Source organism: Pseudophryne corroboree, chromosome 8 (genome assembly GCF_028390025.1).
Source record: "Pseudophryne corroboree isolate aPseCor3 chromosome 8, aPseCor3.hap2, whole genome shotgun sequence".
Taxonomy (NCBI): Eukaryota; Metazoa; Chordata; class Amphibia; order Anura; family Myobatrachidae; genus Pseudophryne; species Pseudophryne corroboree.
Genome location: NC_086451.1, coordinates 435,065,881 through 435,084,598, shown reverse-complemented (window position 1 = coordinate 435,084,598; position 18,718 = coordinate 435,065,881). Strand labels below are relative to the sequence as shown.

Sequence of the window (18,718 nt, the reverse complement as noted above, 5' to 3'; positions counted from 1 at the left end):
CAGACCCTCTACCCCACCCCCGCCCCTTCCCATCCCACAGCACCTCCGGAACCCTTCACCCATCCGCAACATCCCTGCACCTGCCCCTCCCCCGTGGCACCCCTGCCCCTCCCCCACCTGCAGCGCCTCAGGACCCCTCCCCCATCTACAGCCCCCACTCTTCTGTCTCTCCCCCACCCGCAGCACCTCCCAACCCTTCCCCATCCGGGCCCCCCCGCATTTGCCCCCCCTCCACCTGCAGCATCTACAGACACCCTCCCCCATCCGCAGTCCCCCCCGCACCCGCTCATTCTGTACATTGTGCCCTGCAGGTGCTGTTCACGCCGTCGCAAGGGGCTGCGCCTCTTTCACCATCGCACGCCCTTTCATTGTGCAATATTTAACCACTAACAAAGGAATGCAGGTAATACTCCATATAATACAAATATTGAACCCCGTATAGGCATGCAAGGGTTAAAGTGGCGTAGCCCCTTGCGACGGTGTGAAGAGCGCCCGTAGGGCGCGATGAAGCACCTAGTGCTGTATAATAGGAAAACTTATCCACTCTTGTGTTTGTGTAAATAGGTGTAGTATGAAGTCAGTCACTTATGATATGTAGGGTACTGGCCAAGCTATAAAGAGTTAAGTCGGGGAAGCTGATACCCCCATTGGCTGGGGCTTGTTGTAGATTGTGGAGACTGATTCTGGGGTGCTGTGATTCCAAATAAAGATGCAAAATGCAGAGTGAAGAAGATTATCATCATGTTGTGTCAGAACTATGGGCGACATCTGCAATGGGTGGAGGAGTCTGGGGAAACTAATTACATACCTCCGTACAGGACCCTCTCCAGGAGGGACAGAATGCTCTGCTTCTGGTCTTTTCTCTTAATATATGATTGCTGGCACATGTTTTGAACAGGCGAATGGATAAGAAAGGTGTTTCAGCACAGGTGATGGCAATTATAAGTTGAGAGTGAAGTCCAGAAACAGAGCATTCTGTTCCTCCTGGAGAGGGTCATGTTGGGAGGTATGTAATTATTGTAAGAAGGTTGTTTCAGCGCATGTGGCAGGAATAAAGGAATTCTAGATCACAGGTTCTCAAACTCAATCCTCAGGACCCCACAAAGTGCATGTTTTGCAGGTCTCCTCACAGATTGAAATAATTAGCTCCCTCTGTGGACCTTTTAAATTGTGTCAGTGAGTAATGAGTACACCTGTGCTCCTGTTAGATGACCTGCAAAACGTGAACTGTGTGGGGTCCTGAGGACAGAGTTTGAGAACCACAGGGGTAGATGATTGCCAAAATATGGGAGTGGTTTTCTACGTAGAGTTATTTTACTCTAACAATAGGCGCAACAACTTACCTGGTTGATGTTAACGCCAGTCAGCTTCTCCAGCGTGTCTGGAAGGCGGCTGAGGATATCCAGAATTTCTCCTGTCATCTTGGCGGCTCCAATCGTATTCCCACCGCTGGACACCATTTTTATCTTATTCACCTGGGTTAGAGGCTTGCTAATCTCCTCTGCGACCTGGAACAGAAAATGCAGTGTCACCATTAGGATAGAAGGAGGCACACAGCCATTAGCCCATTAGTTTTAGTGGGCCTGCAGCCCAAACACATAGCTGTGCCCAGGGGCAGACTGGGATGGAAACCACCAGAGAAAATGTATGGAAGTAGCCCTTATGGGTGTGTGTTCTGAGGAAGGGGTGGGGTTTGTTTAGGAGGGCGGGATCCTTCATCAAATAGCCTGATTGTATGCAATTGTGGCCTTTCTTGCATTTTTTGCTGCAGACCAGGGGCGGATTGGGAACTAAAAGTGTCCCTGTAAAATGTTGTAGAAGTGGCCCGACATGGGCAACACAAGAGGTATAACATATCGTGTAGCCATGACAGCATCACTGGATGGCAGAGTTACTGTACTGCAGAGATAGAATAACAGAATGAATGGGGATAATGTAGTGTGCAGAGTGCGGTGGGCAGCCTGTCATGTGGAGGGTGGGATCACATGACAACACACAAAATGGGCCCCACAGACACGAATCTTCCTGGTGAGCCCTATGGTCAATCCACCCCTGGTTGTGTCTGTGGGGACTGTGGAAAAGATTAGGGTCGTGAATTTGTTATAGAAATTCAGTGTGACAGCCTAGGATGAAAACTACAGGCCTTATTCAGAGTTGCAAGTAAACAGAACATTGCATTTTTGGACTACTGGTGGGCGGCGCATCAAGATGGCCTTGCTTTAGATTCAGGGCCAGATTAAAGGAGGGGCAATAGGGGCTGTTGTCCCGGGCCCCCCACACATAAGGGGCCCCCACACACTGCTATTTTAATTGGAGCAGTCCCTCTCCGGCGGCTCAGCTGCTCCACCCAGCCAGTATTTTGACTCATTAGCCACAGACCGAACTGGTGGGAGCGGGGCCACCACCCAATGTACATTCACCTCCTGGTTAGCAAGGGGCAATGTACCAGTGTTGATCACAGCGTTATCCTAGCACCACCATGCTTAGCCACGTAAGCAGAGCGGGCTGGGTCTCCCACTGTCTGCCTGTGGTAAACCAACACAATCACCTCCCAGCCACCGACACAGGAGACTGCTGCCGACCGGGTCTATTAATAAAACATGTCTCATGTATCATACACAGCCAGTCAATTACATTTAAAAATTTGGATTTTATGGATTCTCATGGAAGTGGGAACTTCCGGTCACTGACTTCCGGTGGCCAGGTATATAAACATGAGCTAGATGATTGCCACCCATCCTTGAAAAAGACGCTTTTAGCGTCGAAACGCGTTGAAGACGAGGTGACCAGGCAGTGACAATTTTGGATACAAGTAGCTACGGCAGTATACAGGATTATTAAAATATTGCTTTTAATATCCCACGTATGCTGATCGTTTATATACGGCTGTGGAGATCTGGAGAGTAAAGATAGGAGGGGAAAAGAAACCTTTACGTGCCTGCATAATATAGGCTTACATGTAAGCAAAAGTAAGCATCTACTGTGTTTGTGGATGTCACAGGGTGTGAATGTTCCTACTACCAGGGACACACAGCTATCAAGATTTGGGGTGGAGGAAAAATCACCGTATTCCACCTTTTATTTCACGAAGGACACCTATTTCTGTTAAGAAAAAGAAACAGAGATGGTTTTACACATGTTTTTTTTGTTTGTTTTATTTACATATATATGTTAGAGTCCAATCATGAACATGGACTGAAGGACTGGAGTACCTATGCTAAGTATATGCGTTGATTACATGTGGAACATGATAGGTATTCAGTGATCACCGCCTCTCCCAACTTCCCCTCCCCTCCCACGGGATACTGCGTGCCGCGGGTGGGACAGTGTCCAATTAGTGGGACTGTCCCGCTAAATTTGGGACATTTGGAGGTATGCATTTCTCATGCACGTTTTCATAGCTATCTAGTCTGAATTAATGATACCAAAAGCAGGTGTTTGACCTTGGAATATTAGCTTATATTTTGATTAGTTGAGGTCAAAACACTATCCAAGAGAAAACTGGTGCCAAGCCAAAGAAAAAAAAAAAAAATGAGGAGCTGACAATTTCAGAAACAATAGAGATCAAGGTAAAAATTAACATTACAGATGATTACAAGCTATGGTATATGTATGGCATTTGGGTAGAGACAATATATAAAGGGACATATATAAGTGTGGCCAGGTCCCAGTCCCGCGCCAACTCCCCCCGATCCCTCCATGTGTTTAATGAAGGGGTTAAACGCTGTGCTGCAGCGCCATATTTAAAAAGACAATAGGCGCTAGGCACCCTGTGTAAATATGTTACTGGCACTACTGCCAGTTACGGGGAAATTTATTTTCAAAGTAAAAATACACTTACTGGTTTCCAGGTGGTCTTTGGCTGCTGGATTCCCCAGCCCCCTACCAGAAAAAAAACCCGGAATGCCTTCCCAGATAGCCTTCCCCCTGGGAGTTGATTGTGAAGACAGAGCAAAGAGCTAGCCACCCAGACAGCCAAGTGTTTTTCTGGAGCACCAAAGAGCTTCCACTTGATGGGTAGGAAACCCTGCCAAGGAATCTGGGCTGCCCACCTGTGGAGCTCAGATTCAGGCTAGAAGTGGTAGGCTTGGTCCCTTGGCAGATTCCTGGAGAGAGATTTTGGAGGGAACCATTTTCCCCTCACAGACTTGGAGGCACCAGGGAGTGTCTAACTCGGCAGGAGGACTGAGGCCCAAGAGGAGTAGACACTCCTAGGCTTGGACTGGCCCACAGGGGTACAGGGGAAACCACCGGTGGGCCCTACTGTCTGGGGAACACCTCCTCCTCTAATGCTGCTTTCAGATCGCAAATGCCGGATCCCACCCGGTAAGAGAAACGTGTCCTTACCGGGTGGGATCCGGCATTTGCGCTCCTTTGCTGGCTTTCCGACCCGGCAATATACCGGGTTGGTTGCCAAAGCAGCGGGGGGCGCAGCAGCAGCAGGGGTGGAGGCAGCGCTGGGAGATGAGCTCATCTCCTGCGCCACCTCTCCCTATGCTGTGAATGGGAGCCGTGTCGCATCGGAACGGCTCCCATTCACACTGCACCTGACCCGGTATTCAACCCGGTAATAACCCTTCTTTTTTTACCGGGTTGAATTACCGGGTCAGGCGACCCGCTAATTCTGAAAAGGAGCTTTCACATCGCACACTGACACGTTTCAACACGGCAATATGCTGTGTCGATACCGGGTTATTTGTGCGATGTGAAAGGGGTATTAAGAATCAGGTTCCAGGCTGTGCACTTGAATTATACATTATACATATGTTACCTTATACTGGACTATGGTGTATTTTCTACAGTGCATTGCTGTTATTAATCTGTTATTAATCTGGTACATTATCATGCATGCAGCAGCTGAATTGACTGTATATATTTATGAAGGGGCCCAGACCTTGCACTCTCTAATGGTTAGACAAACCAATGTGGTGGCAGGCCACACCCCTAAACATGGGCCACTTCTACTGTATTCCTCCGGTGGGCCCTACATGCCCCAGTCAGATACTGGACACTCCCCACTGTCCATAGGGGACAATGTTAAATGTGCATGTGCCCCATGCATTCATGACTCATGCGCTTACAGTGATTGGTTAGAGAGAACAGGGCAGATCTACTCCCTGTGGTATTGTGTGTTGGATTGAGATAAAAGGAGGCCTGCGTGCCTGCCTGTATGCTGTCCCCCCTGGCAACAGGGAAGAGCCCTTTTCAGGGCTACTTTAAGCAAATAAACATCATTGCCTCAAGACGATTGTCTTAATCTTACAATGGGCAGTGGGTCTCCAAAGTGGCATCCTCAACTTCTATATCACCAGCAACACTTATGCTGCTCATCCCCAGAGTCAGTAACAGATGGGTATTGACAGTAAGAGAGAATCCCCTATAGGCCAGGACCCGTGTGACCTGAACCCAATCTGTGATCACTGGGTGTAGCCAGTGAGGACGCGAGGAGGCACAATAAGTATTTTGAGATATGATTTGAATAAGAAAAAAAAAATCCTAATGTGATGACATGGTGTAATTAGCTCAGTGAATTTGTGCAGTATTTAGGAGCTCAAACAAGATCCAACAGAGCTTTTTAGGTAAAGGAACGGAATTGTGATTTACTTTCAGCATATAGGAACAACAGAAGTGAACAGAAAATAACAAACGCCTAGTCCCCATTCAGGGCACTGACTCATTTCTTCACCCCCTGACCTTTAGCAGCTAATCTACAAACATGTGGTCCCTTGAATTAAAAAGTCACAGTCCTATGTCTCACAGGTACTGTTAGTGTTGCCTGGCTTCTCACATGCAGTCTCAGTCCTGCTTCCTGCAGGGTAACACAGGCTTTGGCCTGGTCTTTGCTTCCACAGTTTCACGAGGACAGTGTCAGAGAATTAGGGATCTACCTGTATCCTCCAGGTCTCACCCTGGCCACCCGGCCTGTTTCACTCTGACTGCACCACTTCCACCTAGGTTCTGTCTCACAAGGGTAGCACACAAAATTCCACTTGGACTGGATACACAGGCAGCAGCCTCACTTGACTGCACAGTCCTACCTGGACTGTCCCCTCTCTGCAGCAATTAGGTGTTCTCATACCTGCTTTATCTCCCCATGTGTGCGGATCATTCCAGCCACACTTTGAACACGTGTCAATAATGCAATTTACCTATATACTGCCACAATATATAGCTTTAGCTTAACATTTGAGTCGATGCAATTGTTATGGAATGTTATAACTGAAGTTCTACTTTTGCAACTAATTAAAATGTAACTTTATTTTATTCAACTGCTAGAATTGTTATTGTTAACTCACGCAGATTTTGTAAAGACCCAATACTTTGAACACTACATTTGGCACCAAGAAGAGACAACTTAATATGTGATGAGCTGACTTACCATTTCCAGGAAACCTGAAAGTCACAGAACAATCACTGGAAGCCTGATTTAAATTATGAATTCTTATAGACAATCACAATTGATACTGGTCCCTTTAAAGACTGATATCCTTTGATTTCTTGGAATTGGGGTGACGTGCTATGAATAATTATGAATATGTATTAGCTTAGTTAGTTTAAAGAGAAAAAATATCACAATGTGTTAGGAGATGTCTAAGTTTCCCTCTTGGGAATGCTTCACCCATTCAGTGATACAAGAAGGACTGGCTTGCATGCACATTATAAAAATTTGTTATGAATACTTAAAGTAAACCTTTTCTAATTCGAATCATTGGTGTGAACATCCAGTTATTATCACTTTAATAACGGGGGGCTCACCACTCTTCTCCACTGGACTGCACCGTCTGCAGACCTCGTCTTCTGCATCAACAGATGAGGGAGCAGCCAGCAATATTGAGAGGTGAGCAGAAATTTGTATTCTTGCTTTCTGTTATTACCCTCTGTATCAAATGTGGTCAGATCGGTGTTTAAGGCAAATTGCAGTGCTGGATGTTGAATCTGTGTTTTATAATGGAAACTGTATAGTGCTGTCTTATTGATAATCCTGGTTGTTTTTTCCCCCACAATGCAATTTTTTTTTTTGCAAATTATAGCTGCCATACTTCTTCCACATAATAGCTCTAAGTTTGTGTATCTGCGCTAGCGAACACCTACATGGCAGTTCCTAAGTTCTCTCCACAGGGCACAACCATGAGTGACTCTTATGGATCCATGCCATACTCTACTCCTGCCCATACCGCTGACCAGACTACCTGGATGTTTGTAACTAGTAAACATAAAAGAGAAATGAGAATAACCAAGTACATTTAATTAACACAAGTGTTATCCAGGTAGTAGTGGAAAAGCACAGAAAGAGAGATCAACTCAGCCCTGACTCCTTTGCTTCCCATTTACTGTCACTCGGGATTTGACGTTAGATGAGACTCTACCTCCCACTATGTAATGTGAGTTATTGGAGGCCGATATTACAGATGAGGAAATATTTCAGGCCATTTCTACTATGCTCTTTCATAAATGTCCTGGCCAGGATTGCTTCACAAGAGAATATTACAAGATCCTTCAGGCTGAGGCTGCACCTACCCTCCTAGAGCTTTATCCATAGACTGCGCCCTGTGTTCCATCCATCAGTGAGGCTTGCATTACTCTGATCCCAAAGCCTGTGAAGGATGCTCTCTTGCTATCTTATCGCCCTATCACAGTCTTTATAATATAGACTTTAAAATATTGTCTGAAATCATAACGACCCATCTTCAGAGTATCTTTTCATCTTTGCTTATGGTACACCTGCTTTGTGGTGGGTCATCATTCCATGAAGGCCATACCGGTGGCTAAAGCAGTGGTGATGGCATCTTTCCTAGACTCCCCTTCTTCTTGCTCTCACATGCTCCTCAGTCTGGACACTCATAAGTCCTTTGACACAGACTCCTGGCCGTATCTCCATGAAGATGCAAGACTCACAGTTCCCAAACGTGGCATATTACAATCAGGCAGCTCTCCTTCGACATCTTAGGGATTGGATTCAAAGCTCTCATGTCAATACGGACACATCTTTGGAACAAGGTTTTTTAAATGGTACCCATCTCTTGACACTCTTACACATGCCGGAGCTTCCTTCCCATGTTCTTCAGAACCCACTGCTCATGTCTACTGGGAGGATTTGGTTTTCATTATGTAAATGATTCCACCTTAACCCTCATATTTCTCAGTTGCTGCCCCTACTATGGAATTTAAGAATTTTATGCACACACCGGTACTTAGGATGACACCAGGCCTTAAACCTCCAGGCAGTAGAGACTTATATAATTGACAGTAGAACAGTAGATAATTGGCTGAAGAAAGATGGAGCAGAGTTTTTCTGAGCAGCCATAAACAGCCGACAGGTGAACAGCATTTACTAGGTTAGTTTGTAAGGCAGACTGGGCCTATGCTTGAAGCAAATAGCGCCAGCAGCAGGAGATGGAGAGATACTGTGGGAGGCTGCATAAGTAGTCACAGTGAAGCGGGTAATATTAGCTTGCAGGTGGTATAGTAGATGAGATACAAACTGTGAAAGACAGAGGCTATTAACCAACACTGGTAACAAGTAGCAGGGGCAGGAGGTGGATTCCAATGACAACTGGAGTCTCTGAGTACACAGACACGGCAGGGTATTAGCAGGACGGTCCCCAGGGTTCTGGATTCCCGGGTATAGACCAGTAACTTACAGTACACGGAGGTATGTATAAGCTATAACCAGCAATGTGGTGCAGGACTGACTGCCTTTAAACAGGAATGAGCAGCAATCACAGCAGCCAGAGTGGGAAAATCCTCTAATGAATAATTTAATGCAGCTGTAGCGCTGCACGTAGTTTCAGCATCCTGTCTGCTAGGTAACAGCAGCTCCAGAGTTCCCAGCAGCTGCCCGGTGTCCCAGTTGCCTAGAAACCAGCGGGACACTTGGGCAGTGCGATGGAATGATGCGGTGTCACTGTTGCCTAGTAACAGCCATGACAAACCGGGGAGATGAGCCGCGGCGGAGTCTTATAACACTGGAGTAGTGTGTGGAAATTTGCAATAGATCACTTAGGGCCCAATTCAGACCTGATCGTAGCAGCAACTTTGTTAGCAGATGGGCAAAACCATGTGCACTGCAATGCAGTGGATTCATGCTTCTCCTACAAAGCCCTTATTTTGAGCAAATCGTTTTTCGCATGGAATAGGTGGAAGCCTCTCTCCAAAAGGAAAAATGCATGCAGCAATTGTTTGAAACATGGGAAAGTTTTATTGACATCTTGTCTCCACCTATCAAGGCCCAGATCCGTAAATGCTTCCACTCCACACAGTGCTTTGGACCTTGACTATGTCTCCGAGCCTTTCAGACACGTCGTGCTGCACATCACAATGTATTTGAGTCAGTTGCTAAGGAGGACTATTTTAGGATGATCCCCATATTTGGCCACACTCCCTCAGTACCTTTTGGTGGCCCTGCATGATCGCACCATGCTACACCCTCATTGTACCTCATCTGTGTCATCGCAATCACTGCCAGCCCATTCGTGTCCTGATCCTGGCCCCCCGCAGTTGCAGGCCATGTACAGCGTTGAGAAAATTTACGCATGTGCATTAAAAAATAAAAACTGCAACTCACTGCCCAACAAAATGTAAATCATGTTTATGTATCACTCTAAATAAAGACCCTATGTATTGCTATATACGCACACCGCAGGGCATAAACATAATGTGGAGGGGCACTTCTCCCAGCATACATGAAAGGGGGAACATTCTGACGGTATTGGCTTGTATCAGACAGCTATTTTAGCTAATATTCCCATGAATGAGACGTGCCACATTAACGCTCTACCAGTTACCCAGCAGTCCTGATCTTCAGTAAGCGGTTAGGAAGGATTCTGCCTGACAAACCAGCAAAGAAGTGCTGCAGCAGTTACACATTGCCCAAGATGTTCCAGGTGCCTATCAAGCAACAATTGCCCCTCCTAAAACTGGACCGCCACATTGGTGTGCAAATAACACTCAAAGCCTGTGAGTGGGTGATCTTACCAATTGGTATCAGTAATAAACATCAATTGCTGAGAACAAGCAAAGCCTGTAAAGCATTGTGAAGTGGGGTGGCACAGTAATATGACCATCCGATCATACATATTCAGTATAATAATTGCGCTGGAGACCCTATGTACATTCATTCAGGTATATCCCACTTTAACTTTCACCTAAAAAGCCAGTTGTGGAGTGGCCTAGTAAGCCCATCCCACCACACATATAGTATATATGAAAAGGGGCAAGAGACCCTTTGTACATTCATTCTGCTACATCCCACTTTAACTTTTACCTAAAAAGCCAATTGTGCTCATGTGACTAAAACTAGAAGAGGAAATAAATCACACTAGAGGGAAAACCCCACAAACACCAAACAAAGACTGGTTCATCCAGTCCAGTAGGAGTTACCTCAGGCAGTTTCTGCAGCAACATGTCCACTATTGAAGCTTCCTTGTACTCCTCGAAGGCCTCCGCCTTTTTATACATCTGCTTGGCATCAGCACGAGCTCGGACTTCAATTGCATACGCTTCAGCTTCTCCCTTTACCTGAGGAGAGAGAGAATACAGGTGTAAATACGCCTAGAACGCAGCTCGCTGGCCTCATTATTTGCGGCTTACACTCTAATATGGCCATTTTATTGCAGAAGTGCAAGATACATAGATGTGGCGTTTACTAACCCTGATGGACTCTGCTTCTGCCTCAGCTGAAGTGATGAGCTTCATTCTGCAGGACATAAAGGAGATTAGATGATGGAAGAAGAGATGAGAGGAGTAAGGCAGAGTGGTAGGATGTAGATACATGGATGATTAGAAAATGAGAGGTTCCTTTATCCCAGCCGGCAGCTGCCAGCGCCATCTTGGGGACCTTTCTGCACACTGGCTTTCCGTCGAGGGCCTGTGAGATCCACAATTAACAGGGCATTCCACCCTCTTTTTGAACCTCCCCTGAATATCTGCTACTAGCAGGCGCCGAGCCCCCCACAAACTTACATAACCTGTGGAAAAACCCTTTCCGTTCAGACGTGCGCTCTTCCTAGATGAGGTTACAAGTTACCTTTTATCAATGAACTACCCTAGACATAACGAAGAGGCTTCTCAATACCTAGAGGTGCCTTGGCACTATCAAAGAGTTGGAGATGGCTCTCTTCTTCCCCTAGTGGAAAGAACCCAGGTTCTGATGGATTCCCAATGAGTTATTACAAGACCTTTCATTCCTCCCATATGTCTCTTTTTCTAAAACCCTGCAATGTGGTAACGGCTGAAGACACTTTTCTCCTCAATCACTTGAGGCTCACATTTCTGAAATTCCTAAGGAGTGCAAGGACCTGACCCACTGCTTGAGCTATTGACAGTGTCGCTGAGGGAGGTGGGAGAGGGTACTAATTACCCAGGTCCGGGTCTGGTGAAGGGGCCCAGTGCAGGCCCCCCTCCTTACCTTGCAGAAGCAGCTGCAGCATTTCTTCAGTGCTGTTGTGTGCCTGACTGCATTCTGGCCAGGGAGGTGCTTAAATTAAAATTTTCTCTGTATTTTTTTCTAAGGATGCATGGTCACGCCTCCTGTGATTAGGCCATGCCCCCTGAAAAGTACCTGGGCCCAGCCAGGCTCTCTTCTGCCTTGGCTATAGAACAATCTTCCTTTTAAACGTGGACTTGAAACTTTTGCCCAATTGCTCATAAATCATTTACCCATCATCCATTTTTGGTCCATCGGGATCAGGTGATATTTGTTTACAGAAGAGGGACAAAATAAATCAAAACCAAAATTATTAATCATATCTGTCATGTAAAGGCGGGGAACTCCTGGGTGGTCCTGCTGTCTACAGATGCAGAGAAGGCATTTGATCCAATGGAGTTGCATTTCGTGTTTGGTTTGGTATCGGGATCCCAGCATTGGGGATGCTGGTGGTAAGAATACCCCACTGCGGCCTCCCTACATGCAGGATCCCGCCACCTCTTCGGTATGTATACTAACACTAACCTACTACCCCCCTAACCCTAACCCCCCCACGCATCCTGACCTTAATGCTTAACGCTTCCCGGTGGTGCCTAACCCTAACCCTCCCTACCCACAGCCGAACCATAACCATCCCTCCCCCGCAGCATAACCCTAACCCTCCCTGGGTGTTTAACCATAACCCTTCCCCACCCTCCCCCGCAGCCTGACCCTAACCCAGCCCAGCACACTTATGATCGGGATGCCAACAGTTGGGATTGAGGCACTAGGATTTTGATCTATGTCGGTCCTCTGACCAGTGTTGGGATTCTGGTGTCAGCATTCCAACTGCCGACACTCCCATTGCTGGTATTGTGTTTGGTGTCCTCGAGCATATGGGCCTGGTTCCTCATTGTTTCCACAGATTCTCTTCTTACAGTTCTCCCTTAGTCAGGGTCATAGTCAGTGGTGCCCTCTCTGAAACTTTTGCTATTCGAAGGTACTGGACAGGGGTGCCCCCTTTCCCCCTACGTTTTGTCCTGTGTATAGAAGCTTTGGTGAGAGCAATTAGAGCAAACACTGACATCACAGGGGTTCGAATTGGGGTGATAGATCACAAACTATCCCCTTTCACTGATGATCTACTAGCCTCATTCTCTAATCCTTTGATCTCACTCCCAGATCTTCTGGCAGAGTTTCAGAGAGTCACCTTTAAGATCTCAAAATTAATTAAATGAAGTCTGTAGACTTAAATGTTTCCACGACAGTGCTCCTAATTGAGAGTCTTGGCACCCTTTCATTTCATTATCTTGGGGTCACCCTGATGAAAGATTGCTAACTTGTTTCAACTTAATTTTCTGCTATTGTTGGCCAAATTCAAATCCAATTTTCACAAGGGGTCATCATTAGGCCTGTCCTGACTGGGGAAACATAACACTTTCAAAATGAATTTCCTTCCAAAGGTTTTACATCTCTTTCGTGCACATCCTATTTCTTCCCCTATCACTGTTTTTCTGAGAAGTACAGGGGATGGTTGAGAGATTTGCTTGGGGCAATAGGAGAGCGAGGCTTTGCCAGGAGATCCTCTTAAGGCATTGATATGAAGGAGGTCTCCAGCTACCACACTTCCTCAGTTATAACCACTCAGTACATTTGGCACTAGTGGTTTAGGTGTCTCATTTACCTTCCCTTAAACAATAGTCCCTTATTGAGGAACTATCTGCTAGTGTGTCTTCCCACATGTTGCCATGGTTACTTAAGATCCCTAGGCTCAGACATCCCACAATTGACCCTACGCTTAATGTTGGAAGAAACTCAATCATCTCTCTCAATTTGTCCCTGACATGTCCCCACTCACACCCAGAGTGTCCAACAGTGACTACAACCGGGGATTCCCCAAAGCATCTCTCATCTTTGTCCCTGATGGTGTACTCCTTCTAAGCAAACAGGTAGATTCTAATGGTGTCTGTTCATTTATGGATGTTGAATGCTCTCTTGATCTTCCCTCACAATCCTTCTGGTAATATCGCCAATTAAGACAATTTATCCTTTCCCTACACAAAAGTTACTGATCAGACACCTTATGAACACAGCCAGAGTGGTCATCCCCTGCCTTTGGAGATCCACATCTCCCTCCATCTCTCAGTGGTTTAAGAGGATCGATCTCTACATGACAATAGAGGAACTGACCGCATAATTTCTTTCAAAATTCTGATTTTAATGCAATATGGTATGACTGGTTGAGATTTAAGGAATCAGAGGATTATAACTCCCATTACATACCTCCCCCTTTGGAGATAGTTCTCTACCCCCACAACCAGCCCTTTCATCTCCTTCAGCCCAACCATAACCCCTCCTATCTTCTTTAGTAAAATTCCCTTGATTGACCCTATAGGTTCCTCATCAGTTGACAATCACCCCCTCTCACCTAAGGCAGAGACTCGCCCTCTTTCCACTTTCTTCCCTTCTCATTTCCCCATGTACACTATCCATCCCCCCCCATACTTCTATTCAAACCTCTACTGCCTTTTCCCCCTCCTCTTCTATCATTATCTTACACTGTAGTTGTTTATTTCTTATGTTTTGTGATCACAGTCAGTATGATTATTACTGTTTATTATCTATTAGTTCTCTGGTACCTCCTTATGTCTTCTATAATCAGATCTTATACCTGCTATTTTTTTTTTTTTTTTAACCTGTTTATACTTTATCTATGTTAACTATATGTAATGGTGCTCTCTTTAATATCTTGAGAAACACAGATTTCATAAAAACAGAAAATGAGAAAGGGATGGGGTAAGGACTACATAGCAAACCTCTCCGCCTCAGCAAGCTTCTCCAGTCGGTAGCGCTCTGCTTCTGCTGGCTTCTTGATTCTGGCCTCCATTTCCTTCTCCCTACGGCTAATTTCTTGCTCCTGTAGCATGACCTGCTGGCCCCTCTCCACCACTTGAACTTGGACCTTCTGCTCCTCAATCTTTTGCTTTGTCTTAGCTACCTAAAAATCAGGAAACCATAGGTCAACTGACTGCCTCCTGCGGTGGATTAGCCATGGGTAGTGATGGCTGTACCTGTAACTGATAGGCCAGGTCACTCTCTGCCTTCCTGCTGTTCACCTCCAGGTCATAAATGGCCTTCTTCAGTTCAAAGTCTCTCTGAGCTTTTGCCATCTCTACTTCATTGATGTACTGAGCGGACACTTTCATCTGTAGGGCCTCTGCCTCCTGCAACACAGCAATGTGTTACCATTTACACCAACAATACCGAAAGATCAGGCACTCCTGCTTGAAGAACGGGAGTGGATGTAGATCATTTCAAGGCAGCATTTTCTCTAATCAGTCCACTGTGGAGAACTAGAGATGGATGCTGTTATGGTAGTTACTGCATCTTTTGCCGCAGCTGCTACTGTGTCATTATGCTAATGCTGCAGCCAATGGTTGTCCTACTGAGATGACTATCAGCTGTGGTGCTTTCCCATCGGTTACACCATCTGAGGTTGCACCAACTCTATTTAGGAACAGAATCTCCATCTGGACATGGCCGCCGGTGTCTGTACAACTGCGTCTTTAGACTGCCTGCTAGCCATCCCATCTAGTTACCTCCCAGAAATGCCCACTGAAATTTCATGGATCTGCATCTCAGATCGCTAACCATCAGGATACATGAGCAGACTGTAACCATCGGATAACTGTGTCCGATGCCATCGCTACCACTGAATCAGGCCCACAGTGTGCTCCTAACTTTCTATCTGCTGAGGTCACGTTGCTTGTATGACCTTCAACTGCCCTTCGTTCCAATACTTCCTTCCTTTCTCTAATATCGCCCCAGCCAGATCACATAATAACAGTGCATACACAGGCAACATTCAACCCTATTCTGTACAATTAATTTCATGTTACTATCTTTGCTAGTAGTATGGACTTCTCCAGACATCAGTAATAAGGCCATGTTTCAATCACCTTAATTCCAGCATCTCTCTTGGCCACGGCCTCGCCAATCCTAGCATCCCTTTGCACCTGAGCGGTCCTAGCTTTACCCAGGGAGTGCAGGTACTCCTAGAAGTCAAAAGATATTGACAACTGGATGAATATGACTCCTATCTCAATAAAACCACCCCATCCTTCTTCTGCAGATCCCCTAATCTCTTCATTTTACCTGATCATCACGGATGTCCTTCAAGGTGTAGCTCACAACACTGATACCCATATTCACAAGGTCAGAAGAGGCCACTTTGAAAACCTCCTCCGAAAACTTTTGCCGATCCTTGTAGATTTCCTAGTGAGCAATCAGATGAAAGGGAGTAAGGTAAGGACAATGGGAAAGATTCAAAAGGAGAAGCTATTATGGATTCTTACAAGAGGTACAGTATATTAATAATATACTGAGAAATCTGTGCCTTAAAATACATCAGGGGCAATATGTAATAGCCTGTGAGGTGCAGGCTGTTTGTGAATTCCGGCAAGTCATCTAGGAGCTTGGTGATCATACAGAAACGCAAGGTCACAGGTTAAGTGCTCTGTACTGGCAGAGACCTCCCAGGTGACTTATAATATCCTTATTTCATTTGAGCGGGCTACATTATTATAATGCACATGTATCAGTTAGCTGCACCAAAGTTGCTTAAATTAGATAATGCTCATATTTAGGTGTTTTACCTTCATTGACAGTTTTACTACTAAGCCTGGTATCTTTTAGTGAGGGGTTACCACCATTCATGAGGGACCAAAAGAAACCTTTACGTACACAAAGCTTCTCTCTCTATCTGTGAGTGGGGTACGCTTACTTCTCGAGACTATCTTAGTTAATGAGGAACCCTATTCTTCTTGTCAGAAGACACAACACCAGACGTACGGCCTTACCTCCACCGTCATGCGAGCCATGATGGCACGCTGGTGACCCTCCAAGGTCTCAAGGGCAACGTGCGCCACCTCTTTTTTCGTTTTACCAAGGAACATCTGGCAAGCAGCCGTCAGCATCTCCTTATTCTGGCCCTGAATTTTTACCTGCAAGAGCGTGATAGATTGGGTGGGTGGATATAATGATGAAATCTCTCAAACAAGTGATGAAAAAATGTTCTCTAAAGCTAAAGCTAGATTTAAAACCCATTAGTACACATAAAAACGCTAAAAGCAGCATTCAATCTGGAAGAAACAGTTTCAGGTACTTGTCAGTACAGTATACCTGACGTCTTTATACGGGTGGTATTCATGTGACCGCCGGCTCACTATCCCGATGGTCGGCATGCCGACCAACAGGGACTATTTCCACTCGTGGGTGTCCACGACACCCATAGAGTGGGAATAGAACCCGTGGCGACCGCAGGTCGCCACCAAGCCCGCAGCGTGGCGAGCGCAGCGAGCCCGCAAGGGGCTAGCTGCACTCGCCCCTCCCCGCCGGGATCCCGGCGTCGGTATGCTGCCGGGATCCCGGCGTCGGTAAGGTGACCGGCGGTCAGGAGACCGTCGGTAAGGTGACCGGCGGTCAGGAGACCGCCGGTCACCAGTACTACACCCCTTTATACAGAACTATTACTGTATGTTGGTGTTTTAAGAAAATAGAGATAGCCAATTAACAAACTGGACAGAAATTCAACCTATATGATCACTAAAAGCATGCAACATCACAGTGATAATTGTGTCCCTGATTTCTAGGTAGACAATAGGCTGAATATCCGTATTGGATGGTATAAGCACAACTGATAGTGACTAGTCCGGGAACTTAGCAGGTGCAGTATGTTGTACCTGGTGGGAGAGGGATTCTACAGATTGAACACAAGCATCATGTTATTGGCTTATATTCTGGCCTGAGATGCCCCCTCTTTAGCCAGGTATACTCCAGTGACACCGACTAACAAGATCAATCGCTATAGAGTAGGCCTGGAAACCATGGAGGTACCTTCTCCATCATTGAGAGTGGTACAAAAACAGTGCCGATTACGCGCAACATTCAGAAGACCATATAGTCTGGACACCAAAATTAAGAATAAAGGGTTTATTGCATCAACAATAAAAAGTCTGACCTGTTTGGGCAGCTGCCAACTCCAAAAATGAGTAGTTGAGCCAGACGCACAAGGTCAAACCCTTCCTGTGTTACTATGAAAATTTTTACATATTGTACCCAACGTTACAAGATACCCTTTCAGATTAGATCATCCCTTTCATGACGGTAGTTTAGGAGCCACACATCGTGTGCTCCTATCCTGCCTTACCTGAGCAATGCCAGTAACAGAGATGGGGACTCCATGTCGTGTATAGACCTTCTCACTCTTCACATTCAGCGTCATCATATTCAGGGAGATCCTAAACGGTGACATAATACAGTATATATAGACACCTACTGTAGTGCCGGATGAACAGCGAGACAGGTAACTGTATCTCACCTCTGAATCCGCTGTACACCGCACAGGACAAACATCCGGCCACCAGTAATCATTACAGGAAGGCTGCGGCAGAAACCTGTAAACAAATAAAAAGTTGTGGCGCAAGTAAGTGAAGCTGTATGCCGCACTTCTAGTACCGCTGGAGTAGCGGTACTGAATATCCAATAGGATCCCTCAAAGTGTCCCACGCGGCTTGCGAATGTGCTGGGTGTTGGTCGTGCATGCGCAGTAGGAATAACGAGTCAGAAACTTGGAAGCTCCCATACCACAAAGGACAACTCTTATCGGGAGAGCTGTCCTTTAATTAAATCTTCATAATAAATAGACGCCGCTATGCATGCGATCAGTGGCGGGATGCATCGCATTTTTTTGATCTCGTCCAATGTACCTTCTAAAGAGAACAAAGTGGAAGGGTTATCCATAGAAACCAACCAGCTCTAGCTATCATTTCTCTGGTACAGTCACACTAACAAGAAAAGGACAGTCTCACTCGGGCACTCATTCGCCTACAGGATTCAGTATGATATCCCGGTGGTCAGGAGACCGGTGGCGATGGACGCGACTGAATAGACGCAAATGAATCGACCTCAGCTTTATACATACATTTCTTACAGAGTTTTCACTCCTTAAAGTAACTATATTTCACTTATAGTAGAACCACAATGTTCCTATAATCACTATCGTGTCCTTCAATAATATTTCATTATGATTCTGTATCTGCAATAGGTGATTACTTTATACTAGAAGACATTGCTTTATTTTGAAAGACCTTACATTTTAGGAAACCAGGAAAGGGTACTAATCACACCACCAAGCTCATTGTTGGCAGGTTAAAGTAGAAATTATACATTTATTTCATTAACCAGCAAGTTTAGTGATTTTTTTAAAGCATGCATTTTATAGTAAGTTTTCTTAGCTTTCCATCCTATGGCAAA

The 18,718-nt window shown here is 45.7% G+C and overlaps 2 protein-coding genes across 2 annotated transcripts in view; both read right to left on the bottom strand.

Annotated features, from left to right (window-relative positions):
* The window catches only part of LOC134949452 (flotillin-1-like), a 65,398-nt gene that overhangs the window by 46,340 nt on the left and 340 nt on the right, over nucleotides 1-18,718 (bottom strand). The window lies entirely within an intron of this gene.
* Nucleotides 1-18,718, bottom strand: part of LOC134948033 (flotillin-1-like) — a 34,452-nt gene that overhangs the window by 15,682 nt on the left and 52 nt on the right. The window contains exons 2-11 of the mRNA XM_063935792.1: nucleotides 17,784-17,987; nucleotides 17,613-17,703; nucleotides 16,264-16,407; nucleotides 15,560-15,679; nucleotides 15,364-15,459; nucleotides 14,476-14,628; nucleotides 14,221-14,402; nucleotides 10,651-10,696; nucleotides 10,381-10,518; nucleotides 1,344-1,508 (exon numbers count right to left, since the gene is read on the bottom strand). Of these exons, the coding sequence (XP_063791862.1) occupies nucleotides 1,344-1,508; nucleotides 10,381-10,518; nucleotides 10,651-10,696; nucleotides 14,221-14,402; nucleotides 14,476-14,628; nucleotides 15,364-15,459; nucleotides 15,560-15,679; nucleotides 16,264-16,407; nucleotides 17,613-17,703; nucleotides 17,784-17,987 (1,339 nt within the window). The remainder of the gene's footprint in view (nucleotides 1-1,343; nucleotides 1,509-10,380; nucleotides 10,519-10,650; nucleotides 10,697-14,220; nucleotides 14,403-14,475; nucleotides 14,629-15,363; nucleotides 15,460-15,559; nucleotides 15,680-16,263; nucleotides 16,408-17,612; nucleotides 17,704-17,783; nucleotides 17,988-18,718) is intronic.